The sequence below is a fragment of the Microtus pennsylvanicus genome, chromosome 18, assembly GCF_037038515.1.
Source record: "Microtus pennsylvanicus isolate mMicPen1 chromosome 18, mMicPen1.hap1, whole genome shotgun sequence".
NCBI lineage: Eukaryota > Metazoa > Chordata > Mammalia > Rodentia > Cricetidae > Microtus > Microtus pennsylvanicus.
The window spans coordinates 42,689,640-42,717,451 of record NC_134596.1 but is presented as its reverse complement, the minus strand read 5'-3'; the positions used below and the strand labels follow the sequence as shown (position 1 = coordinate 42,717,451).

General features: G+C 41.2%; 1 protein-coding gene and 1 long non-coding RNA gene across 3 annotated transcripts in view; both read right to left on the bottom strand.

Annotated features, from left to right (window-relative positions):
* Pgm2l1 (phosphoglucomutase 2 like 1) overlaps window positions 1–9,522 on the bottom strand; it is a 40,761-nt gene extending 31,239 nt beyond the window's left edge. Inside the window, exons 1-2 of one of the 2 annotated variants that reach the window (XM_075953120.1) lie at window positions 9,412–9,522; window positions 8,787–9,131 (exon numbers count right to left, since the gene is read on the bottom strand). In XM_075953120.1, coding sequence (XP_075809235.1) covers window positions 8,787–8,897 — 111 coding nt within the window. In that variant the 5' untranslated portion in view covers window positions 8,898–9,131; window positions 9,412–9,522. Of the gene's footprint in view, window positions 1–8,786; window positions 9,224–9,411 lie in introns of those variants that run through there. The other variant, XM_075953119.1, reaches the window with a different exon arrangement.
* A 152-nt stretch (window positions 9,523–9,674) lies between these two features.
* LOC142837784 (uncharacterized) lies at window positions 9,675–18,827 on the bottom strand. The gene is made up of 2 exons (XR_012908341.1): window positions 18,564–18,827; window positions 9,675–9,939 (listed from the first exon to the last, which is right to left on the bottom strand). It is a non-coding gene; the product is annotated as an uncharacterized LOC142837784 (long non-coding RNA).
* Between the last annotated feature and the right edge of the window lie 8,985 nt (window positions 18,828–27,812).

Below are 27,812 nucleotides of genomic sequence, written 5' to 3'. Positions count from 1 at the left end.
TAGACTACAAAGAATAGAAAAGAAATCCTGGTTCTTTAATGGATGGCTATAATTAAAAAACAGAAAATAAAAAGGAAAAAAGCCCTACTTAAGATATAAAGCAAGAAAAATGACACAAAAATGATAGTATATTTTTTAAGATGAAATTATTTGTCATACATACATACATATCCTGAAAATCTGGAATTAGTGTTGGGCTTCTGGATCAATATATATAAAAGTTAATCACATTTCTGTATTTCAGCAAAAGGAATTTTAAATGTCATTAAAAAATCATGACCATTAGCTTCCTATCAAGCCACATAAATCCCAGCCATATCTGAGTAGCTCGGCCCAGACTCAAACTTGCTTCATGGTTGAGGATGACCTTCATCTTCTGATCCACATACTTCCCTCTCCCAAGTGCTGGGATTACAGATATGCACCACTATGACAAGGTTCAGCCCTAACTGTTCTAAAAACTTCAAAGATGCTAGGGGAGACTCCCAACCTGCCACAGACGCCTCAAATAGACTTTATTCCAATGGCAGGACCCACCAATATTGTCATGGCAACCACTATAACTGAGGATTTTCTTTAGGAGATTTCCTTTCATCCATGATGGCTTCAGATAAGCTTCTACAGTTACTCTACATAACTTTACCCATAGTTGCCCCACCTCCTCCCAGATGCCCTAAATTCAGTCTGGAACGAGCACCTCCCGGGCATCCCATGGCAGGTAATGCATGCACATGTGTATAGTTGTATAAGCAGTGATCCTCTCACTCTCCTCTGAGCAGCCCAAATATCTCTCTTGTCCACTCACCTGCTGATACTACAGTTCTGGCTCCAATAAAGCCTCCTTTGACTACTGCTGCCTACTTCTGATCTGTATCACAGGCTGAGCTTCTAATAGGGAGAGCAGACAACTCTTGGGCTCTCAGTCCCAAACATACCCAGCAGCAGCAGCAGCAGCTAAGAGATGCCTGAAGACCACTGAGTTGAGACTAACTGCAGAAGAGCTAAGAAGGCAAGAAACGGTTAAGAGCTGAGACTGCAGAAGGTCAAGGACTGTGAAGAGTCCCAGAGAAGAACTGCAAGACCCAAACACTAGCCCTGACCGCCAAGGAGATAAACATTAGGACACTGAGAATACCAAAGCACTAAGCTCAAGGTGAAAGCACCAACTGTTGGGTTCTGAGCTACTTAGGAGCCTAGGCCAGTGGTTCTCAACCTAATGCTGCAACCCTTTAATACAGTTCCTCATGTTGTGGTGGCCTTTAGCCATAAAATTATTTTTGTTGCTACTTCATAACTATAATTTTGTTAGTGGTATAATGTAAATATCTGATATGTGATGCCCATAAACTCATAGGAAGTAACACTGTGAGGAGGTGTAGCCTTGTTGGAATAGGTGAGGTCTTGTGGGAGGAAGTGTGTCACTGTGGAGGTGGGCTATGAGGTCTCAAGTATGCTTAAGCCACGCCAGTGGGGAGTCCACTTCCTGTTGTCTTCATATCCAGATGTAGCTAGTACCATGTCTGCCTGCATGCTGCCATGTTCCCTGCCATGGTGATAATGGACTAAACCTCTGAAACTGTAAGCCACCACCTCAATTAAATGTTTCCTTCATAAGGAAACATTGCCATGGTTATGGTGTCTCTTTACAGCAATAGGAACCCTAACTAAGACAATCTCCAAAACTGTGAGCCCAAATAAATCTTTTTGTCTTTATAAGATGAGCAACCACAGTAATTTGTTATTGTGATGTAAAACTGACTAGCACAATTGGCATTCAGAGTTTTAAATCTTTTACTGCATAAAAATGAAATATTTCAGAGAAAAAAATGATATGAGAAAATTTTGTAGCAGGGGAAAACACATCAAGAGACTTTTCTAACAAGTTCTGGTTAGCTGAAAATCAAAATGCTTTAGTATCTGAGAAAATATTTTTCATTTACAATATTAGGGTCTCTGTACTCTTTGGGGCATTAAAATATGGCCACTTTCATACTTTGGAAAGATACAGCACTGTGATGTCTAATCTTGACAACTTGGGTTTGGGATCACCTAGAAAACACATCTTTGTGTCTGTTGGGCATTTCCTGAGATATTTAACTAAGGAATGTGGACATCACCCATGGGCTGGAGTTCAAGACTAAATGAAAAGGAAGAGACACGAGCATTTATCTGGGTACAAACGTGATGTGCCAGCTGCCTCGTTCCTGCTGTCTCCCGTGTCATGGAGAAATGTCAAAATAAGCTCTACTTCCTCAAGTTCCTTTAGTCATAATCTTGTCATAACAATGGAAAAAGTAGCTAATACAAATGCTTATTCAATTATTCAGTTGAAAAGATCCTATACAGGATTTGTGGCAAAGCTCATGCTGAATCTCTGGCTCTTCTGCACCAGAATAAATTGCTTTCTATTAACTCCCAACAGCAGAGGGCAGCAGCCTCAGTACAAACTGGCAATTTCTATAGCTATTAGGAAGCTAGAAAGGATCATGAATCAAAGTACATAGGCCAAAACCCAAAGTCATTGTATGACCTCTTCATGTGTAACAGTTTTCTCTTGAGAGTGAAACATCCCACCCTGTAGGGAAACTCCTTAAGCAGGTGGGTAAAAAAATTAAAAACATTCCCTAAAACTGACCAGATTCCCTAGGCCCCTCCCTGCCACAGTAAGCAGAGTCTAGTGGCAAATTGCCAGACCAACTGCCTGGAAGATACAGAAACCAGCCCCTGGAAGAGGTTTAGACCAACTGAGGCACCTAGAAGGAATGCTCCCCAGCAGGGGATTTGCAGGTTGCAGGCTGTGCGGTGTGCTTCAGGTTCCCAGATTTGTGAGCTGGGATGGGCTTGGGGATGCAGTTGTCTTTTGAATCATTTCTGCTTCTTTCTGTAAATAACCCCAATAAAACTCATTGGTTCACCAAGTTGGACTTTGGTGGTATCCGAACTTTGGTCTGTTATAGGGGTCCTATCTGGGGTGTGTATATCTCAGATACCCCAGATAGGGATCTACTCTAAACCTTGTGTGTTTTGTCTCTCAAGAAGTTTTGCCACACAACACCTCTACATTTTGTTGCTCCATCAAAATGAATGCTATCCACAACATGGATGAATAACGTGCTGATGTGTCAGTCACAAGAGACAAATACTGTGTGACTCTGCTCATATAAGGTACCTAGTCGTCAAATTATAGATCAGAGAGTGGTGGTTTTCAGGGGAAAGAGGAAGGAACAAACAAGTTATTTAATGGGCATAGAGTGTCAGCTTAGCAAGATGAAAAATTCTGAAGGTCTGTTCTACAAGAATGTGAATATTTTTATAAAAACTAATGAACTATATACATCCTTAAAAATGATCAAGATGGTTACTTGTATGCATTTTCCACCATAATTAAAAAAATTAAATACTATGTTCTATCTTCTGGTTGACCATCAAAAGAGAATATAATTACTAGGTTAGATGCTCTGAATAGTATTTACTTTAGACTCTTTTGGCACACCCTTGTGCTACCTGAAAAGAGCTCACAGTTTCTTACTTAAGCTTCATCAATTAATTATTGAAAATCATCAGGTCATGTTTTAATGTGGTTCATTTTTGGTCAATAATTTACTTAGGTCTTTCTTTTTTTTTAAGCTTAGGGTGGCAAGCCTGCTAGGCAAGCACCACCGTTCAGCTACACCCTCAGCCCCATTTCCTTCCTTCTTGCTTTGGTCAGCCTAACCACTCTGTCTCTTTCCCTTCCTTCCTTTCTTCATAGGTGACTGCTTAATTGCTTTTCTGATGCTGATAGAAATGACATGCCATCTTTACCACACCACCAATACCTTAAAAAAACAAAAACCACTAAGACACAAACAATACATTCTATTTACTTCTTGATGAACGCTGTGGATCTCCGCTAACTTAGCAGCCAGGATTTCTTGTTCCATGTCAAACATTTCTCTTATTTCTTCAACTTTAATGTGTGTGTGTTTGGTAGAAAGGGATCACTTTTTTCCTTTCGTTTTCTAGAGCTCATTCTTGTTTTCAGTTGATTTTTCACACTCTTTTTTTCTTATTTGCTGATGAAATAATTCTCTATTTTTAGTTTATAATTTTGAGGTTCCTATGTTCTCCACTATCTCTTTTTATATATGTACCTACTACTTTATCTTGTTGTTCATACGAACTATTTTCTTCATATAGATTAATACTTAGTTATTAAAGGCCACAGATTTTCCTGGGAAGTTGGCATGAGCTTTCTCTGTTTCATATACACAGTATGTTTTCTGCCAATATCTTCTTAACTAGAAGGGTCAGGTGGGATTTCTATGTCTGAAAGTTACTGTTCTGTGGATTTTATTTACACAGATTAAACTATTTAATTTTTCAAAAGAATAACTATAGAACTACTAATATAACTATCAAATTTTGGAATGTGCTATAGTCTAAATATGGCCTGTACCCCAAGGCTTCCCATATCAAAGGCTTGCTCCTCAGTGTGGAAGTACTGAGGTAGTAGAACCTTTCAAGAGTTGGGTCCTAGTGGGAGGTAACAGGGTCACCACTAGAGACATTTCCTTAGGGGTCTGTGGATGAGTTCTAACAAGAATAAGCTGTAATTTACAGAAGAGAAGAGGTTAAGAGGAGAGAATTTTAAAAGCAAGGCTTACCCCTCCCTGCTCTCTGGCTTCCTGCCTCACTGTGTAATCCTTTTTACAGTGGCTATGCTGTCAGGAGTCCATAGCCACGAGTCTAACTAGAGGCCAAACAAACGTGGCTACTGATCTCATACAAACTGAGCTAAGTAAACCTTCTTTCTTTAAACTTTACCCAGGCTCAGGTACTTACCATAGCAATGCAAGACCGACTAATCAAGGAAATATGGGGAATTCATTCACAGCCTTTTTGTTTTGGTCAATTTGTTAAAAAAAAAAATTCTATTCTTAAACATCTGAAAATCGCTGGGTTAGATTGAGGCCCTTTATTTCCTTTACCAGGCTCTTTATAAGCCTAACCTATCTTCAACTTCATATTCTACTCTTTCTTAATACAGATCTACATTCTACTTACTGTTTCTTCAGCTGCCATGGTAAATTCCTGCCTCTACTCTGGTGTCAACATATATGACCTTTGCTGTTGCTGTTATAATCAGCAGAGCAGCTCTGCCCTGGTTCCCTGTTTCCCCTTCCCTTTCTACCCATCCAGGCTTTAACAGAGCTTAGTATCTTATATATGATTGCTTACAGCGTTAAATTCACATCGGAACAGAATCAACAGACAGTTGTGAGGCTAAAGAACCTGGACTTGAGGCGAGAACTGCTGGTCTGTAATTTGACAAGGCATGACAGCACCAAATGAATGAAACAGGAAGGTGTGGCCTTACCTAGAGCAGAGGAGGGCATGCTGGTGGTAGAGTTATCTGTGCACAACTGATAGAAGGGACTCCTTGATCCCTGGACTTACTGGGTTATAGTAGGAGCACAGCCCCATACAGAGATGGATGCATTTACATGTTACAAGCTGATGTGGTTACATGTTATATATTTGACTCCCTGTGATTTGGCTTCATGATGGCCAAAAATCTTTGAATTTGGTTTCCCTATGGTGTATCTACCAAATGCCTGGATTAGAAACAAATCTATTTGATTATTACATCTATAACATAAACCATAAGTTAATAAAATAGTGTTCTTAAATCAATCACCAATATCTATGACCCTGGTGTTAGTGAACTCATTTTAAGACTAGGGAAGCTAACATACTAAACAAAAGTCTAAATACTAGTAGGAGGTCAGATCCAAGTCCTTCCTGAAGCTACACAAGAAAGAGTACAAACCAAGAGTCTCAACTCACTCTGTTCAGGTTGACATGCTATCACTATGCAGCCCAGGCTGGCCTCAAACTCTAATTGATCCTTCTGGGTCAGCCTCCTAAGTGCTGAGATTATAGGTAAGAATCACCATGCTGGGTCTATCTTCTTGCACTATTTTCTTTTTCTTTTTTTCCCAAACATGTCGTGATTTTAATTAGCAGTATGCTATGTATTAGAAATTATTTTAAGAACAGCAATCATCTTTCTCATGTAGTATTTTTTAAAAATGAATTCTTTCTCTTGCATGCCAAATTACTTTGATGAAATTTCAATACATATTTTTATGTGAATATTGTTATTGGTCACAATTATATGGCTAATTTTGCTACTCGTAAGTAGAAACTGGGTATTCAGGACCCTGAGAACAAATGATTCTCATGTAACTTATGGTAAACTGTCAGAATGCATCATTACATACACCCTTACTTGCTGAAGGCCATTAAAGATATACTAAAGCTCTTCTTCATATACCTTTTCAAAGACTTCTTGGCACCCTAAGCTCTGGCTTAGGCTCAAGTTTCCAATTCTTAGTCTTCCTTCTCCATCTTAGCAAATCTGAATGTTAACTAAAAATTCAACATGAATAACATCTTTTTTTTTTATCGAGACTTTTCAATGTACACCAAGCCACCAAGACTAAAATTAATCATGTTGGTGACTATGGCAAATAGCAAATTACCATGAGACCAATTTCTAACTTATTACATGCCTCATCAGCCTTCCAGAATCAGCAGCATTATCAGGACTCCTTAATTGTATTAATCAGGAGTTAAGCTCAGACTCTCTGCACTGAAAGGCTATATGTACTGTTCAGGTTCAATGAAATACTTGATTTCATTTTGTACTCTAAATTTCAGTGGCCTAGGACTTAGCCTAGCTTACTTAAGTATCAATCTACAGAAGATAAACATGTTTCTCCGATAAAAGCATTATCCCCCATTAAGAGAGAGATCAATAATATATAATTACTAAAATTATTTAAGTCTGTTCTTCTGTTAAGGTACTTATTACTTGTCCTTTATATTTTATTTAGGAGCCTTTGTCTTACTTCCTTTTAGTTCATTGAGGTCTACATTTATTTCATCTTTCTCCTGCAGGCTTTCCCTGTTCTTTTCATGTGCATTCCATGATCTCATAAAGTCTTCTTTGAAGCCAGGAGGAGGTGGTGGTGCACACCTTTAATTCCAGCACTCAGGAGGCAGAGGCGGGTGTATCTCTGTGAGTTCAAGGTCAGTCTGTGTTACTAGAGTTAGTTCCAGGACAGCCAGGGCTACACAGAGAAATCCTGTCATGGGAAAAAAAAAGTCTTCTTTGACTGCCCCACCCCAGAGATCACTCTCACTTTTGAACTCCCATAAGAACTGAATGCCTGCAACTTCTTTTATTGCTACTGTAACTATTGTATCATTTTTATATGCATTTAACAGTTCTTAAGTATTTCTATGTCTCAGCACTACCTGGGCATAGCTCAGATAATAAGCATTAATTCATTCAACCAGGACATTCATTAGGGAAAACATTGTCAAAGCTGATACTGAAAGAGAAAAGAGTCTATTTTAGTGTGGTCCACAGATCAGCCACACTGAGATCAATCCCCTGGAAGCTCACTAAGGCTGCCTGTCAGGCCCCACCCTAGTTGTCTGGTCAGAAACTGCCTTTCAGGATTCCCAGGTGATCTATTAGCACTGTTCAGGTTTGAGAAACACTTGCTCAGACTCTACAAGAATGAGTAGAATATTTAAGATATAACTCCAAATAACTTCATTGTAATTGCTTGTTTGTTGGGCTTCCTTATCTACTAACTGAAGGCCTGCTGAGGGCAAGAACTCTTCTATCTTTCTCACCACCAGCGTTTCCTGACCGGCCTAGACATTCAGCATTTTTCTCCTTCTTGAATGCATAAATGACTGGGAGAAAAAAAATAAAATAAACTGTTTCAGAAAGCTAATTTAGGTAGTTTTTTTTTTTATAACACAATCTCACATATTGCCATACAAACCCCTTAATCCAATTATTAACCAGTTTTACAATGTGCAGCTTTCTCCATTTTAGCAGCGGTATCACATGAACTTGATAAAGCAAACACCTGATTATCCTCTTGTCCTCTGAGAAAGCTTCCAGGGGCCTCTTTTACAAGTGAAAAGGCTGCATTTTAATTCCAGCTTTCACCAATCTGCCCTATGTGCCCGCACAAGGAGAGGGAAAGGGCAGTTAAAATGGTATGGCAAAGCAATTCTGAATTTATAAATATATGGTCAGAATCTGCCTTTTAAGATTCCCAGATGATCTGTTGGAACGTTTTGGGAAGTAATGGTGTAGACCATTATGTATGTATATGACCACGATTGGTTGAACAGAATACTTCAGGAAATAACTACCAGCAGAGGAATTAAATAAGATGAGAACCCTTGTCATTTTCAAGAGCAAACGGTGATACCAGAAAATAGAGTGAAACAGAACAGCGATTTCCCAGCGACAGAGGGTGGCAACACACCACCAGACCAACACCAAAGCAGACAGTGGTTAGTAACGTCCAAGAAACGTACCAGGAGCCACTTTCAGGTTCTGCAAAGAAGGAAGTCAAGGGAGAAAGGGGAAAGGAAATGGATGCAGAGTAACAACGATGAGGATGATGCGGATGAAGTATTTTTTGAGAATGAGAGCTGACACACACTGGAAGGAGAGGGTGATAAGGGAGCAGGTTGCAGTGAAGCCCTATTGCAAAAGGAAGCTACTGCAGATGTCCCTGCCCAGCCCAGACCTCCCGAGGGAGGCAGCCCCTGCATAGGTGAGAGGCATCGCCCAACTCCGCTAGCCCTGCGGTGGCCGGAGCCACCTCCCCCGGAGTCTGCAAAGCCCTGGGTGGGTGCCGGAAAGGGCGGACTGTGAAAGGGTGGGCAGGAAACGGGGGCGGATGCTCGGGTGACCAGGTACCCACCTTGTCCCACCGCAGCCACTGCCCGATGGCTGTGTCCAGCTGGGGGTCCCCGGTGAGGTAGGGGGCGTGGAGCAGGTTGGAGTTCAGGTCACCATCTGCGTTCTCAGCCATGGCAGACACACGGGTGTGCGGGCCCGAGGGGCGGGTGAAGACACCGAGTTGGGGGGGCTCCGGGTGCGCTCACCAGGGTCCAGACGCCCCCTCCTCGCCAAAGGGCATCGGAGACCAACCGCGAGGCGTTCGGTCAGCGCCAGCCCCAGCCGCAGCTCCAGCGAACCGTGAGAGAAGGCGGAGACTGTCACCCGCCTCCCCGGCAGAGCAGCTCCGGATCTCAGCTCGAACTGACTGAGGCGGGCGTGAGGCGAGAGAACAACAACAGTCCCAGATGTCTGGGTCGCCGCCTTCGCCCGCGCCGCCTTAGGCCCCGCCCCCGCGCCGCCGGCCCCGCCCCCGCCCGCTCCCGCCGCTCCGAGTGCCCGAGGCACGGGGCGCGCGCCCGGAGCCTCCGCAGCGGCGCGGACTGCCCGCCGAGGCAACGGTGCACAGCTGGCTTTATTTTTTTTTAACGCCATTCCCAGCTGTCTCTCCCGTGTTACCCGCCCCACACTCGCACGTGTGTCTCCACCTGGTGTCCCTGTCGCCTCTAGCAGCCCGCCTCTGCGCTCCCTAGGAGATCCCCCGGCGCGCGCAGGCCCCACCCTCTTCGCCTGGGGGCTCCGTCTTGCTGAGGGGGGGGAAACCGAGGTGGCGCGCGTGAAGCCTCACGGGAGTTGTAGTCCCTCATCCCCCAACCCCCCCTCCCCCGAGCTCGGAACCCCTGACGCTTCCCTTGGCTTCTTAGTTGGGCAGCGCGGCAGTAGTTCCCTGAATTAAGGTAAACAAGGAATGTCGTGAGGATCAACTTGTATGTATTTGGTGCATGACAGTTGACGAGTTGTTTTCTGTCATTTCATCCATCCTGTGAGCTATGTGGTAAGTATAGTCCATTCCACTTTACACAGAGGATGCCGAATTTCTAAGAGGCAAACCGAATTTCCTAAGCAATAGCGTTCCGGGAGAAATGAGTGAGGGTTCCAACCTGTCACAGCACCTCAGATGGCAGTTGCTTTTGCTCGGATGCAATAGCAGAGTAGAGATGAGAAGAACAAAATGTCTGGAAAATAGGAATGTTGTCAGAAGGATGGGTCAGCAATTTAACCCTATTTTAAGGACGAACAAACATTATAAAATGCGTAAACCACCGGGCAGTGGGGGTGCACGCCTTTAATCCCAGGACTCTGGAGGCAGAGGCAGGCGGTTCTCCGTGAGCTAGTTCCAGGACCTGGGAAATAACCATGTGTCCAAGAAAGAAATTAATTGTCCACTGTAAATGGAATTAGTATCCATAACAAATATTAAATATCCACTGTATGTTAAGAATTATGATAGTTGGGCTAAAAAGGTGGCTCAGCTGTTAAAGGCCAGGCTCACAATCAACAAGACAAGAATTACTGTGGGAGTTGATGCTACAAGAATGTAAATAATTATTTGATTCACGAAATAAAGATTGGGGTCAGAGCAATGTTTCAGCTGTTAAAGCTAGGCTCCCAACCAAAATGCCAAGAAATAAAATCTAGAGAGATAGGATATGTGCAAGATGTTTATTTCATGATCAAGAGCAAATGCTTGCTGGGAAGAGTGGGAGTGAATTTGTCTGAGGTAGTCAATACAAGCGTCAAGCAGGAGGGACCTGCACTGAGATTTCAAGAACAGAAAATAAATAAGTTGAGAAAAAAGTAGAGGGCATTTCAACCCTATTGGTCAGCGATTCTCAAGTCCTACTAGGAGACTGTTTAAAATATACGTTATGATAGTGGACATAATTCCCAAAGATTCTGAATTTGGGTAAGGTCTTGATAGCACCATAAAAATGTCTATTGATGTGACCGAGATGGTCATAATTAAGGTACACATTAGGACATGTGTGTTGGCATTCTCTGGGAGATTATTAAGAAATGCAAATCTTCAGTATTCAACAAAGTTCCACTAGCGCATATTTGAATTTGAGGAAGTCTGGTTATTCATATTTAAATATTGTAAGTCGTAGGGTTCCTGGAGAGTGGCTCATCTTCAGTTTACAATGGAAGCCCAACGACATAGGCTGTGATACATTGGTGAAGGAACAAACCGGCTACAGGATAGATGAACTTATCAGTGAGAATGAGGGCAAACAAGAAAGAAAAAGAGTTTCCTTCTACCATGTTCCTTTATCCAGGCTGGCCACATTTAGGCTGGGTTTTCCAATCAAGGAAGTTTCTCACAGGAGTGCCCAATAGCCTATGTTCTATTGGACTCCAAAGGCAGTCAAGTTGACAATCAAGAGGAGCTATCACAAACCATCCCCTCTAAAACCTCAACAGGTGCTTGCAGTAAATACAATTCAGGAACAAGACCTTAAATCTTTTTAAGATTTAAATGATTTGCTTATTATTGTGTGTGTGTGCACAGCATGTGTGTGTGTGGGGGGGGTGACAGCATATGTGTAAAAGTTAGCATACAACTGTGAGACTGAATTCTCTCCTTCCATCATGCGAGTCCTTGGGATGGAACTTGGAGCATCAGGCGAGGTGGCAAGTATTCACTTGCTGAGCCATCTTGCCTGCCAACCAAGACATTAAATGTTGAAGAAATTGGCATTTTGTTTTATGACCACTACAAAAAGATTGTATTCTCTTCTTGTTGCTTATAGAGATACTTGTCATAAACCCTAGTTATGTTTGCATTAAGGAAGTGTGTGTGTTACCAGGTGGTGATGGCACATGCCTTTAATCCCAGCACTTGTGAGGCAGAGTCAGGTGGATCTCTGTGAGTTCGAGGTCAGCTTGGTCTTCACAGCAAGTTCCAGGACAGCCAGGGCTACAAAGACAAATCCAGTCTCAGAAAAAAAAAATGAAGAAAAGAATGTGTGTGTGTGTGTGTGTGTGTGTGTAAGGAAGAATCACCTAATCAATATTCTCCTTTAGGCCTCGTCAGATGCAAGGAGACATAACAAAAACAAATAAAAGGGGAACAGGGGATCTTTGTGGGAGGGGGAGTGGCTGCAGACACAGTAGGGCTATGGTGAAGCAAAGTGATAAACCCAGGGTACAAATTGTAAGGAGGCGCCTGCTCTCGTGTTTGTGGAAGTATAGAGTTGGTGCCTGCGTGTTAATGCTTCATTCCACTTTCAGTATCTGTACAGAGATATGATTCATATATAATAATATAATATAATATATATTCACTTAGAGTATATAATTAAATGATTTTAAAAATTTATTCACACATACACACACAAGAATTTGAGGACATTTTTACCATCCTATGAAGCACGATTTATAAACATTCAGGGTCAGAAATTGGGGTTCAACCTGAAGATCAGGAAAGCAAAACAGCTAGTCATTAGCTCTTACCTCAATCTCAGTCTGAAATGGCGATTCTGCCTCCCAGAATCTCAGAATGAGACTGTATGTCTGAGAGCTGTTTCTTCGTATTTTATAACCCTCTCTAGGGCTGGGATTAAAGGCATGCACCGCCCAGTTTCTATGGTAAGTAGTGTGGCTACTGGGATTAAAGGTGTGTGTTACCATACACCTGGTCTGTAAGGCTGACGAGTGGGCCTGTTTTACTCTCTGATCTTCAGGCAGTCTTTATTTATTATAATACAATTGAAATGCCACTACAATCCCATAAACCCTGTGCCCTTCACTGCCAGTCCTCTTGTCACTCAAGACTTTTCACCTCAGGTCTAAGCAACCACAAATCTCTTTTCTATCTCTATAGTGATTTCCCCGTTCTAAACATTTCCCTTAAATAGAATCATCATGTCATTCACGGGATATTGTTATTAGTTTCTTTTAAGTAGCATAATTTTTCTAATGTTTACCCATTTTAGCAGCCATGGTAGCTCATGCCTGTAATTTCGTCACTTTGGAGGATTGCTGTGAGTTTAAGGATAGCCTGGGTTACATACTGAGTTCCAGGCCAACCCGGTTTACAGTGTGAGACCCTGTTTCAAGAAAAGAAAGATCTGTCCATCTTGTAGCATGATCAATTCTTTCTTTTTCACTTGGTATCTCAATGCATGCAGAAAAGTATTTGATAGAATCTAGCACTCTTTCATGACAAAAACATGCAGTGCAGTAGGAACAGAAGGCAACTTTGCCATCCTGATATTGGGCATCCACAGGAAATCTACAGTTAAAAACACTTTACTTAATAATGCAAGACTGTGCCCTGCATGGTGAGGAACAGAAGAAAAGATCTGCTGTTGCCCCTTCCATTCAATACTATACTAGGGTCTAACTAGGGCAAACAAAGAAAAAAAAAGATGTCATGTTGGAAAAGAAGAAATAAAACCATAAAGCCATTCGGTTCTTCTATGAAATGATCTGTATATATGAAAATTTAATTAGAATCAATAAATGATTCTATGTGGTTTCAAGATATAAGATCAACCTATAAAATCAAGTCTATACACTTGAAGTATATGGGAATAGTTAAAAATATTTTCAGTAGCATCAAAAAGAATGAAATGTTTAGTAATACATTTAACAAAATAAGCACAAACGTGTATTCTGAAAACTACTAAACACTGGAGAAAACCCCATGTTCAGATGATTGAAGATGAAGTTTTAGAAGTCATGTCTACTCTCCTTTGCTGTCGTGTTTTTGTTTGTTTCAGTTTGCTTATATGGTTAAGTTATGTGGCTATATTCATGAGATTTTTAAAAATATATTCTTGTGATATATTTGCTTGTGTTCAAAGCAATATTGCTATCATAAAATGACTTACCATGTTCCCTTCTCTTTTGATTTTTGAAATAATTTGCAGAAAGTTTATGTTAGTCTTTACTTAGTGTTCTGGCAGGTCTAATGTCAGCTTGACACACAAAGTAGAGTCATCTGAAAGGAGGGAACCACAACTGAGAAAATTTATCCATAAGATTCAACTGTAGGCCATGTTCTTAATTAGTGATTGATGGGGGAGGGCCTAGCCTATTGTGGGTGGTGCCATCTCTGGGCTGGTGGTCCTGGGTTCTATAAGAAAGCAGGCTGAGCAAGCCATGGGGAGCAAGCCAGTAAGCAGCGCCCCTCCATGGCCTCTGCATCAGCTTCTGCCTCCAGGTTCCTGCCCCATTTGAGTTCCTGTCCTGACATCCTTCAGTGATGAACAGCAATATGGAAGTGTAAGCCAGAAAACCTCTTTCCTCCCCAATTTGATTTTTTGGTTGTAGTGTTTCTTTGCAGCAATGGAAACTCTAAATAAGACAGATGGAAAATATGACATCATGCCTCCATGACATCTCAAGACCCTCCACCTTCGTAATGCCTTGACATACTCACCAACCCAGAAACTTCACCTTTAGGTTTTTATTTTAGTTACTATGTTTCTGTTTACAGAGTTACTTTAGATTTGCAAATTTGGAATCATTTTTCCCTGACTTTCTAGCTCTGCAGAGATCTTCAAACTTTAAGTATGTATGTATACATATATATATATATATATATAGTTGTTTGTCATCTAAAATACCTATGCTTTAGTATTTTATTACCTATTATTTTTCTAGATCTTTAATTAATAGAATTTAGTTATTGTGAATGTGAGTATTATTTTTGTGTATATGTATGTGTTGAACATTATATTTGAAAAATCATTTGTGGGAGTAAATCTAGACTTTCAGTGAATATTCTCAGCTCTCGGGAGGATTTGCCACATTCCTGGGAGTTCAGCATGTTGAGACTTGAAATACTCTGGAATTTTCGTGAGTTTCTAGAAACTGTAATTCCATGTACATCATTGATCTTCTAGTTTCTCCTCAATGTGTTGGGGCCTCCATGTTTTGTGAAGAGGTTTTCCTGTCAGACTATCAGCTTTGTAAAAACCACGGGTTGTCTTATCTGTCTTATTTTCCCACTGGAATTTTAAAATGAAAGTTCACAGTTTTCAAGACTGGTGAATACTTTCAGGTCAAAAGCCACATTTTGTCCAGTTCTTTCTCTGTTCTAACATTTTCCCTTCACCTTTGGCCTAGTCTTTTCACACTGGGTTGTCATTTCTCCTTTATAACTTTAGATAAGCTTAAAAAGTGTTATTCAGTTTTTTATTAGCAAGATGGCTAGCACAAATAGCCTCAAGGGGGTGGTTAGTATATTTTTATAATTACTTAATAGCTACGAAATAGTATGCCAAGTTGATGTGTATTTTTGTGATTCTCATTTTGTAGGATTCTTGAGTTATCTCCATTTTGCTCTTATAATAAATAAAAACAATGGATACCTTTGTGCATGAAGCTTCTTTAGTTTTCTGCATTATTTCATTTATCTAAGTTATTAAGGGTATAATTACAAGACAATATACTACAAATATTTCAGAACCTTGATTGCAGATAATTGACCTAGTTTCTTGGGAATTAAATTTCATGGTTTTAATCTTATTATTAGTTCATTGAGAATTTCATACAATATGTTTGGTCATGTTCACTCCTCCCTCAGACATATCCTCCTTTCCTACCACCCAACTTTGTCCAAATATAAATATGTGCACACAAACACACACATACACACACACACACACTTTCATCAAGTACAATTTGTGTTGTCCATATATTCCTGGATGTATGGCCTTCCACTGGGTCTTTTTAGTTCTCTCACAGAAGTAATAATATTTTTTAAATGAAATAGAATCAATTAATCTTGGCTACCCAAATAAGTAGTTCTCAGGCCAAAGATGGACCTTTTTGAATGTCCTTCTAAAATGTTAACTGTTACATAAATTAAGTTTAAGTTAATGTGATGAGTACCTGCATTCTGGACACAGGGCTAAGCAAGATAGACAAGCCCGGGCTCTGCCCTTGAAGCTTTAGGTAGTACACCTCACTGAGAAATGATATGATGAGTCCTTTATAACAGTGGTCATATTGTGAGACTGCGGGGAATAGGCTGTGCCCCCAAACAGTAAAGGCTGTAGAAGACATCCTGGAGGAATAAACAGCTGGACTTGAAGGCTTGAAGTCAAGTAGCTTAGGTTCTCCAACTTTGTCACTGTTTTTCAAGAATACTTGGGTTTTCTAGGTCTTTTGAAAGATTAGTATAGAAAGGCTAGAATGGGGGACTGTTAGGATTATTATTGCAGTTATGTTAATCTTCAAGTCTATGCAGGGATAAATGACATCTTAAAAATACACAGTTGGTCGGGAGAAGGTTCAGTCCCTAAAGTGCTTGCCTTACATACATGAGCACCTGAGTTATCTCCAGCACCCATGTAAAATCATGGCAAGGCAGCATGAACCTGTAACCCTAGCACTAAGAATGTGAAGAGAGAGGACCCCAGGCATCTCTAACCAGGTAGTTTACCTAATTGGTGAGATCCTGGTTCAGTGATTAACCTCGGGCCTCCACACACACATGCACATATATGAACCCACACACACATGAGCACACCAATATATACATACGCTACACCTCAACAGACCCTGAGCCTTCCAATTCATAAAAATGATATATTTGTTTTTTTTAAAGACTTTCCTTAACTTCTCTCAGCAGAGTTATGCAGCTTTCAGTGTATAGGTCTTATGAATCTTAAATGAATTCTTCTTCAATATTTATGCTTTTTATGCATATGTAAATGGTTTTGTTTTCTGGTCTGAACAACAGAGTTGGCAAAAGAGATAAGGCATTCTAAACAAAGGAAACGAAATAGGTAGGATATCAGATACTGAGAGCTGCTGTAAGCCCCTCCAAGCTGATGTGGATGAAATGTTGCTGAGTGAATAAGTGTAATGAAGAAGACACTCTCTTCTTTTTTTAATTCCAATCTATCATACTTAATAATTGAGCATACATTAATAATAACTCTTTTTGGGTAGAGATAGTCTTACCTAATAACAAGACAATATTACCCAATAAGATGCCAAGTTGGTCTTAACTCTTTGCAGGGGTCAGGAGAATCAAGCCTTCTGTAAGCTACACTGATCAATAGAATATGTGGTGCCAGCATTAGGGTAGATTAATATATCAGTGTAACAGACTGAAGAGTCCCCAAGCAGACTCATAGTCTTTGGTCCTCAACAAAAGCACCAAAACAGGCCAGTGAAAAACGAGGAATGTCTTTACCATGCATTGCCACTGTAAATCTATCAGGGTTGGGGATCCACCTCAATCCTTTACCTCATAGCATATATAAAAAATAATTTAATATAGATCACAGAAGCTGAAGTCTTCTAGAAGAAAACAGAGTCTCTTTGCAACTTGGGAAAAGGTAAAGGTTTCTTAGCCTAGAGTGCATTGAGGTTGGAAATGTAAAACTAATCAATTATAGGCTGGATGTGGCGTCAAATGCCTTTATACCCAGCATCCAGGAGGCAAAGGCAGGCAGACAGTAGATGGAAGTTTCTGTTCCACCTGGTCCCACAACTGTTCAGTCCCAAAGAAACACACAGAAGCTTATATTAATTATAAGCTGTTTGACCTATTAGCTCAGGATGATTATTTACTAGCTATTACAACTTAAATTAACCCGTAATTCTTGTCTATGCTTAGCCACATGGCTTGGTACCTTTACTCAGTGCAGCATTCTCATCTTGCTTCCTTTGCATCTGTCTGGAGACTGCATCTCTGCCTTTCCTCTTCCCAGAATTCTCCTAGTCTGGTTGCCCCGTCTATACTTCCTGCCTGCCAATCAGTATTTTATTAAACCAATATGAATAACAAATCTTTACAGTGTACAAGAAAATTATCCCACAGCAGTCAAACCTCTATGAGTTCAAGGCCAGCCTGGTTATATAGAACATAGCAAGTTCTAAACCAGCCAAGGCTACAAAGAGAGAACCTGTATAAAACAAACAAACAAACACACAATAAAATTGATCAATTGCATCATTAAAATTAGCAAGTCAGCCTTAAGAAAATTATTTGACCAACCTTGGTGTATAGAGCATTTGCCTAGTATATGTGAGGCCCTGAGTTCAGTTCCCAGCATGGATGGAGGGAATGAAGGAAGGGAGAGAAAAATGACTTCGTAAGCTATTGATTAAGAAAAAATGCTTTCAAAATATGTATCTAATGGTGGAATGGTGTCTCAAATATCTACAGGATCTTTATACCATAATAAAACAATGAAATAATAGTAATAAAAATAAAAACAAAGCTGCCACATCTTTTATTGTAAATGACAAAATCAAACACCCTACCTTAAACAGAAAACTGAGTTTCTTACTATAATGCAAATTTTCTTCAATGCCATTGAACTATACACTTAAAATGACTGACACTAAATTTCATGTTTCATCTGTTTTTAAAGTAACTATTCTCATAGATAGCTCCAAGTTTCTTTCATTGAATGTATTTGTGTATGTGCCTGAGAAGGGCAGGGTCAGAACTGCTGCAGATACCCTGTGTCCTTCTCCACCCTCCAGCTTCACTACTTACTTTCTTCCCAGTCTTTCCTACTTGAATTTCAGACAAGATATTCATGACTACATACATCTCCAGGAAATGCTTTCCTAACTAGCAACCACAGAATACGGAGAATTGCCTCTGCTTCAGAAGATAAAGTTTGTGCTCACTGCAGGGCGTAGTGTGTGTGACTCACACTGCTCTCCTCACATCCACATAAAATAGAAAGTGAAACAGGAGCCCTTTCTCAGGGAAGTTCAGAGTTCTGTTACTGGAATAAGGAGAAGGGAAAACAAGCTGATAAAAAGGACAAAAACAAAAACATGCCGTCCATTCTGACTTGATTCATCTTCCCGGACTTACCACACGTTTCCCTCTTCGTTCCCTCCTTCCTTTCTTTTCTTCTTTCTTTCTGTTTCACCGTCTGCCAATCACCTTTCTTAGTTCTTCCTGAAAAATTCCAATTCTCTTCTATTTATTCGTTCTCTTTATACTGTGTACCTAGTTTTGTTCCACACAGTCTTCTGGAACACACTGATAAGCAAACCAACGCCCCCCACACACACTCTTGTTGCATGGATTATTTGCCCCCTGATGAATGGCATTTGCCTGCCTCATACTGTGACAGTTCTGTGGTTAGTGGAGGAAAATGTTCAAGAAGCCTGCTGTGTTTGAAAGCTCAGAATTAAGCTTCCCCTTTAAGTGCTGCGCTGGCATTCTTCACTGAGAGCATTTTAATATCTGTCATTCTGAACTTTAAAATCCATGAAGCTGGTTTCCTAGCCCTGACAATGGTTCCTTTTCTAATGAAATATAAGATCGAGCTTCTAATACAATATGTGGACACGTGTAGTGTACAGGCACAGAGGGGAATTAAATCTGCTGGAGTCAGCTCTTATTTAGAGACTATCATTTTATGTTAGCATTTCCGCAGTCTCATATATCCTGGATAAATGACTAATTTTCAACAGAGGAAAAAAATGTATTGCTGTTAAGGTGAGGAATAAAAGCTATAATTTTCTGCTGATTTTATTGTTTGAAAATATCTTTGTAAACCAATAAGTTATACACATAATTATAAGTTTGTAAAGCTATTAAGTATATGCCTGAACAAAATTATAAGTTTGAACAAGTTGTATGCACATATAAAACACATTATTATTAAGTACATACATATTATATAGTATCTGTAATACATATACTTAAGAGTTATCTTTTTGTGTAGATGCATTTGTGTGTGTGCATATGTGTGCGAGTACAGGTGCATGTGTGTGAACGTGCCTGTGGAGGCCAGAGGTTGACATTAGGTGTCTTCCTCAACCATTCTCCACTTTATTTTTTGAGGCAGAGTCTCTCACTGAACCTGGAGCTCACTAGTTTAGCTAGACCAGATGGTCAGCAAGCACCAGGCATCCTCCTGCCTCCACCTCCCCGGTGCTGGGATTGCAGTTGACACCGCACACCTGGCTTTTACATGGTTGCTGCAGACTGAACTCAAGTTCTCACGCTTTTTTAGCAGGCACCTTACCTGCTGGGCCTTCTCTTGAGCCTCTTAATTTTTTCTTTATGTTTTGCAATATGTAGAGATGATAGGCAAGAAAGGGTCATATCACATATGCCTGCTGACCCCCTTTAAACTGCTTTCCCATGAGTCCTTGAGACCCTGGGGGAACTGGCCAGGCTGCCAAGCTGGCTGCTTCCCAGGGAATTCAACTGGCTGAGCCTCTCAGGTCAGGGTGCTTAGCTGATCCATGTTTAATTTTCGTTATCAGTTTTATTCTGGTACTAATTATCTCTATCAATTTTGTTTGTTATAAATTAGATGGAAAGCCAGTAACTCCTTAGTCATCTAGGAAAAAAATGTTAGGCTATCTTGGCAAGAAATAACAAACCAAACCTCAATGACTTATATAGAAGTGCACAACAGTTCCAGAAACAAGAAGCTTTGCACTGAGCCCACGCCAGGATTAGTTTAGGCAGCGGTTCGGAACCCGTTGTCACCTCTGTCACCCTAAATGCGGATAGCTATACCATTCTCATACATCTTCTGAACCCAAATATTTCCAAGGGTAGAAAAGAATGGTGTGTGGTTTTTATTAGCCTGAGAAACTTTTTCCAGAAGTCCTTGGCAAATGTGTACACCTGTTTAATGACTCCATGGCAAGGTGCATGAAGCCACATCAGTGCCTCAGATTAAACATGATTCCCTCCTGGCAGGCTGGGACTGGGGAGCCTTGGGCAAGAACTCCTACGTAAATATGAAGTTCTGCCAACATGAGGAAATGAACAAGTAGTTTATGGATATGATCCAGCTGTATTTGTTAAGGACTGGGAATGGCATGACAAAGAGAACAGAGAGGCAGAGAGGAGCATGCCAAAGGCAGAATTAAAGACAGAATGGTCATACTCCCCTAAGCTCTTGAATATGCAGCAGCATCAAAATACCCCAGAGAGGGCAGGCAGAACAAAATGTCTGCAATTCTTGCTATTGTGTAGCGTGTGGCAGAAAGATGGCAAGTTCAGGACCATCTTGGGCAACGTGATGAGATGTAGTCTCAAAATGAAAAGGGGCCATGGATGTAGCTCAGTGATAGGGTACTTACGTAACATGTGCAAGATGATGGAATCCATCTCCGTTACTGCAAAATAAAAAAAAGAAAGATTCTAGGGAAGGCATCAAAACATCATATATGAGTTCAAGAGGAAATGAACTTATAACAAGGGTAACAGGCACTTTCCTCTTATGGTTGAGTACATGGATCCTTACATCAGAGGAAATAATAATTTGGCCTCATGAAGGAGCTGTTCAGATGATAGTTAGACACTGTGCCCGTTCCTTCTATGCTATGTGCCCACCAAACCCTTGGAAAGGTTATTTTAATGTTTGATCTCAGGCCAAGGTTAGCCAAGACAGTTCTGTGGACTACCTATTTTTTTTTAAAAAAAATATTCTTTGTGGTCTAGAAATGTGATGTTATTATTTGTCTAGCGTGGTTGATATTTTCTTTAAATCCTTTACGAGTGATTTTGGAAATATTTTCATTTAATCTTTAAAAACCTGAAGCAATGAAAGCAAATGACCCTAACAATTGGCAATAAGCGTTTAAAACAGGTTCAGCCAGTCTCCCTCTCTCCTTGTAAACTAAAGTATTAAATAGTTAAAACCAACCACAAAGAGTGTGGTTTATTTATTATGTGTATTCAAGATGAAAGGGGATATGGTCTCAGCAAATCGGCTAGGGATAGCTCAAACTCTGCAGCTAGCCTTGCTAAGTTATTTTTTTTCCCTTTGTACATGTCTTTTGGTTACTATGGGAACTAGAGGCCTTAGGGAGAAGAGATTGCTTTGAATACTGGACTGAGAGCAAAGGAAGGTTTTAGTACAGGTGCAGAAACACGAGTGGTTTTAGGCATGGAACCAGTGAGAGCTAGGATCTATGTGGATGTTTCTGTGCTAAGCATGTCACATTACTTTGTAAGAAATTTAAAAAGACAGACATTATGCTAAACAGCACGATTCCGATGACATAGGACATGGAGAACCTAATGTTTGGTGGAGTAGGTAAGCTCTGTGTAGCCTCAGCACCCCACCCCCACCCATACACACTGCTTTAGCCTCCTTAGTCTGCTGAATGCGAGCACTGGGTCCACCCAGTCCACCCAGTGCACCTTTCATTGCTCCCTGTGATCAGGAATATGATGGACTCGGCATTTGCTCTCCTGGAAGTGAAGCTGCAGTCTTCAACTTGCAGATATTATGGGATGTTAAACCAGCTTAATTCCTACAGCCCTGGAGACAGGCAATAACTACCAGGCTGAGACTGACTCAGAAGAGAGCTGTGGCCAGCCTGGAGAGATGGCTCAGTGGTTAAGAGCACTAGCTACTCTTTCAGAGGATGCTGGGTTCAATTCCCAGCACCCACGTGGCATCTCACAGCTGTCGTAACTGTCCTAGGAGATCTGACACTGTACACATACATACAAACAAATACCCACTTAGCAGTTTCTCTTATCCAATACTGCCCTGGGCACAGCTACCTCCCGGGGTTCTGCTGGCACAGATGCAGTCTTAGAATTGATTCTGGCTTGTAGCGCCACAGAGGAAGAACCAACTTTCATTTTATATTTTGAAAAACGTTTTTTATTTTGTATTAACTGTATTTTTTATGGAAGTGGAGAGCAGTGTGCCACAGCATGTACGTAGATGTCAGAGGACAACATTTAGGAGCCAGTTCTCTTTGACCACAATGTGACTCCCAGGAATCTAAGGTTGTCAGTTTGGCAACAAATGTCATTACTCACGGAGACATCTTGCCAGCCTATAGTTTTCAAAATATATTTTTGTTATGTGTTCTTGATTGCAGTGCTGACTGAAGTAGGGAAAGCAGCATACTTCTTCCCTAAAATAAGGACGGGAAATTTCTACTGCTTAGAGCTGACGGTGACTCACTTAAGCTCAGGAACTGTTTCCTGAGGAATCACTGACTTGGATTACGTCACTTATTTATTATAAAACTGACCTTTTGTCTTGTTTCCCTAATCTCATATTGACGGAAAGGGCTGTGGTGATGCGGGACCCTTGAGAAGCCATTTGTTCCACGGCTCTTGGTGCTGTGTAATTTGAGCAATGTGATTCTTGGCTTCTGTTCTTTTCTACTTGCCCTCGGCTTTTCATTTGACTGCTCCATAAAGCTCTCTTTATAATGCTTGAGTTGCAAGGATGCACAAAAGAAGCTGCCTTTATGACATACTAAGAGAAGGATGTCCTGTTCCAACTTTATAATAGTAGCCTTAGGGATAAGTATTCTATTTCAGAAAGACTGAATGCATTCCACGCAGAAGCAGCTTCTGACAATTAAATTTAGTGCACCAAAAACCTAATGCATGATTTTTGACTCAAGTATTTTTATTTAGCTAATAATTAAGCTATACTTTTATTGTGTTGATTGCTTTGCCTATTAATGCTTTGTTTTCATTTAATCAAGTGAAAATAAGTATGCATATTGGACTGTCCTCATGATATTTAATTGTTTCTCTTCACTATATTATGGCCTAAAGCCGGGCGATGGTGGCGCACGCCTTTAATCCCAGCACTCAGGAGGCAGAGGCAGGCGGATCTCTGTGAGTTCGAGACCAGCCTGGTCTCAGAGCTAGTTCCAGGACAGGTTCCAAAGCCACAGAGAAACCCTGTCTCGAAAAACCAAAAAAAAAAATTTATTAGAACACTATATTATGGCCTATTTAAAATCATTTCATATTTGCCGAGTTAGTAATGATGACTCATCTTCGTTGCAACTAATATGCAAATATTTTAAGTCTTGGATCAGCGACCCAGTCATCTGTTGCCCTGTCCCCTCCCCATAGCCCATCTGTTTTATTTGCAGCAACACTACTGATTACATATTCTACAGCTGTCTTTAACAGAAACTTACTTATTGATCAAACATCTCATGTCCAAGGTAAAGCTGTATAGTATACATTGTAAGATATTTTAAAAAATAATATACCATGTGATATTTTATAATTTAAAACTATTTGGGGTCCTATGGAGGAGGTGAGACGTAGTAAGTGAGGAAGTGGACCCTGGGAATAATGGGCGAGATGTCTTACGACAACTGAGAAGAAGGAGACTTCTATAAACACAGGTGTATTTAGGTAAAGTTTGTCTTTGTCTCTCCAATGTTATCTTCCCTTCATTCAAGGCTTTTTTCTACTGCACTACCCTATTGTTCCCAAATGATTGTGAGTTTCATAATTACCTGGGAGGATTGGTGTCTCTGGGCTCCTGTCAGCTAGCTCATCCCTCCTCCCTCTCAGACCTTGACCAGTACAATGTGTTATCAAATGTTTGTTAGTGGGGCTAGAGATAGCTCAGCTGGTGACAAGCATGTGTTGCTCTTGCAGAGGATCCAAATTCAGTTCCCAACGTCCACCACCAGGCAGCTCACAACCACATATAACTCTAGCTCCAGGGGTGTCAAATGCCTTTGGACCCTATGGGAGCCTGCACTCCACTCACACATCCCCACACACAGACACACACACATGTGCACAAGATCAGAAACAAACCTTTGTAAAACACTTTTCATCTTAATTTGTTTTTTAAACCATGAATGAACCAGAGAATGGAGGCAGGTATAATCCCAGTAACTGGAGAAGTAGAGGCAGGAGGATCATGAGATTGAGACCTGCCTTGGGAAGAGCATGCTTCAAACGTCTTGAGGCTACCCTTGGCTGCACGGTGGGCCAGGCTTTGCTGCCGTGTTTTAGTTCAGACTAGGAAAAGAATTTTATTTTATTTCTTTCTATTTGACTGCAGGCATCTAAGGACCTCCCCTTTGGGTTAAGCATTGAAGTAATTGGGCAGAGGCTTCACTGACCATACATAGTAATGAATACAGTCTGCAAAAAAATAGTTTGAAAATGTCACTGAATGAACAGATGGCTACAGTTTTCCACAATTAGCCACAGAAAATCTCTAGAAAAGGGGGGGAGGGAATCACATCTCCAAAGTTTTGGCACCATAATATTCAAGTACTTTGTTTTAATTTAAGAAGTAGTGAAATAATTATATAATCTAACATTTATTACAATAGGTATAAGACACAATTTAATTTTTAAAAACCAAGTATGTGCATTGTAACACTGCTCTGCTGACCTCTTATGTCTTTTGGTAACCCTAGTGTTATATTCTTAAGTTAAAAAGGTCAGTGGAAAACTAGGTAATATCTAAGTATTCAGCCTATTCTTTGATGATATGCATGTGTTATAATAAACCTCCATGCAGTAGCCACTTCACAGATCAATTCTATAGACCATTTGTTGAGTGTAAGAAGCTGCCTATATGTGTATATAGTTGGTCTAAGAAGTGATTCACTGCTCCAAACAGGGCTAGGAGCCCTTCAGGCATTGACATTTCAATTGTTCTAGAGAAGTACTCTCATTCTACAAAGGTTGCTAGTTTTAGTGTCCCGGCTGTCTTCCACTTGAACCCTCAAACCTATCCTCCAGTCTACTCTATGCCTCAGGAGGCTGGCCTGTGCAGAATCCCTCCACAAGCTCCCCTCTCTTAAGGCATCCAGTGGAAGTGGAGCCATGGAGAACTTCAGCAGTAACGGGAGGAGGAGTGAGCTGGATGGACACAGAGGCGGATCGTCATCTCATTGGTCCCTTGTCAGGTGACAATACAGCTTTGCCCATCTCTAGTTCCAGCTGCTGCTCCTTCCCCTCATCTGTTCAAGTTCATAACTGGCTATGTCTCCCCACTGTTGTAATAAGGGTGGCGGGCTGCGTCCCCGGCACCCGGCCGCCCCCACGGCTAGCTTTACCCGAAATAATTACACAGAAACTGTATTCTTTTAAACACCGCTTGGCCCGTTATATCTAGCCTTTTCTCGGCTAACTCTTGTACCTGGACTAGCCCATTTCTAATAATGTATGTAGCCCATGAGCTGGCTTACCAGGAATGATCTTAACCTGCGTCTGTCTGGAGTGGGAGAACCATGGCGACTCTCTGACTCAGCTTCTTTCTCCCAGCCTTCCGTTCTGTTTACTCCACCCACCTAAGGGTGGGCCTATCAAATGGGCCTAGCAGTTTCTTTATTGCTTAACCAATGAAATCAACAGATTGATATATGACACTCCCCCATCACTCCACCAGGTTCTTTCTAGCCTTAGGACATTGTGCTGGTCTCTATGGTATTTTTACCCTTATATAAGACTGTCTCATTTAAGACTGTCCTCACACTACCCAGTCTGATAGACTTCTCTTTCCTTATTGAGACCTGCCATCAATGTTCTGAAGGGCCAGGTGATCAAATTCCTGCAAATAATAAGAAAGGTTGAGGAGAGGCTGAGTGTGGTGGCGCACACCTTTAATTCCAACACTGAGGAGGCAGAGGCAGGTGGATTCCTGTGAGTTTGAGGCCAGCATGGCATACAAAGTGAGTGCCAGGACAGTCAAGGCTGTTACACAGAGAAACCCTGTCTTGAAAACCAAATGAAAAAAAAAAAAGGTTGAAACCAGAGAACAAGATGAAAAAAGTAAGCAAGTCCGTTATCATGGAGATCCAGAAGCCAGTTCCCAAGGTGCTGGTTTCTGCAACTTCCCCCTTCCACTTTATGGAGTTATTATTAGATCGTGGCATCATTTTATTACTGTGAACTGTATTCTCTGTGGCGTACAGGCAAGTAATAGGAGTCCCATTAACGTTTGAGTTGAGTTTTCTGTCACTTGAGAGAAAACTGTGCTGAAGTCATTTCACGCCCTATAAAACTATGGAAGAGAGGCTTTCGGTAACTCCAGGGATGACAAATAGGGCTTGGGATGGCCCTGTCGGAGACGGCTGAACTGTGCAGAACTTACCCCAGGCTTCCTTCCCTCCACCCCCACCAGAAGTCCGAAGGAAAAGAAGACTGTTGAGCTCCTGAGACGTTTGAGTTTGTTCAGACGCTGCCTTCAAAGATCTCAGTATAACGGTGCTTTCTATCGACGTACAAAAAAGCAGTTGTATGTTTAGTGGGAGAAAAATATTTATTTTCAGGTACTTGGTCAGAATGTTCTTTCCCAGCACCCTTGGCTTAACTTCCCTTGCTTTTCCTGGTGTACATAGCGTATATGCCTGTCCCTGAGCAGGTAACCAAGGCAAGGAGGAAGAACTGTGCTAACACAAGCCTGAGACATATGCTCTGCAGCTCAAGTGGGGGTGCAGTTACCATTCCCAGAAGCAGCTGGGAGAAGGATAATGAAAATCAAGAGAACTACTAACAGGAAAGGGAATGGATGCAAGGGAGATAACCGTGTCTTCTGTGGCTTACCAGCAGCATAAGCCGGTCAGTCTGTAATTTCCTACTTAAACTAGTTACGTCATTTTGCCTTTTTCTCTAGGAGGATCATGGGACTAATCATAGCTCTGTACCGATTATCCATATGAGCCCAGGCTGGACATAGTTCTGGTTTCTGAAATCTATTTTTATGAAACTGAACCCAGTTACCCATTGAGTTTCTCTAAAATTCGTGCTAATACCGTCTGTCTACCTGACAAAATTACTGGGATGCTCAAGTAGGATGAGAGACAAGAAAACATTTTGTAAACTATAAAGAATAACTTATGTGAAAATGTACCTTTCTGGTGTGTGTGTGTGTGTGTGTGTGTGTGTGTGTGTGTGTGTACGAGGATGTACATGTGTGCAGGTGCATGTGGGGATGCCTGAGGAAAAACCTCTGGTATTGTTCCACCAAAGCTGCACACCTTGGTCTTTGCAATGGGGTCTTCTCCTAGTGGCCTGGAACTCACCAGGTAAGCTAGACTGGCTGGCCAGGCGACGGATTGCAGCAACCTGCCTACTTGTGCCTTCCAGCACTGAGATCATAGACATGAGCCAGCACACCCCACTTGTTTGATCTTAGGGATGGGACTTACATCCTCATCCCTGGCCAGTAAGCACCTCGCTGGCTGCACTGTCTCCCCTCAGATGCTCTTTCTATTTCCTTATTTTACGGCGTTCAGTACAGCACTGTAACCTCTAGGTACAGCGGCACTCTTCTGACCATACTCTTGAGGCTGTGTTGTTCCTTTTAGTGGACAAATTAAATACTCCCAGTTGATTTGA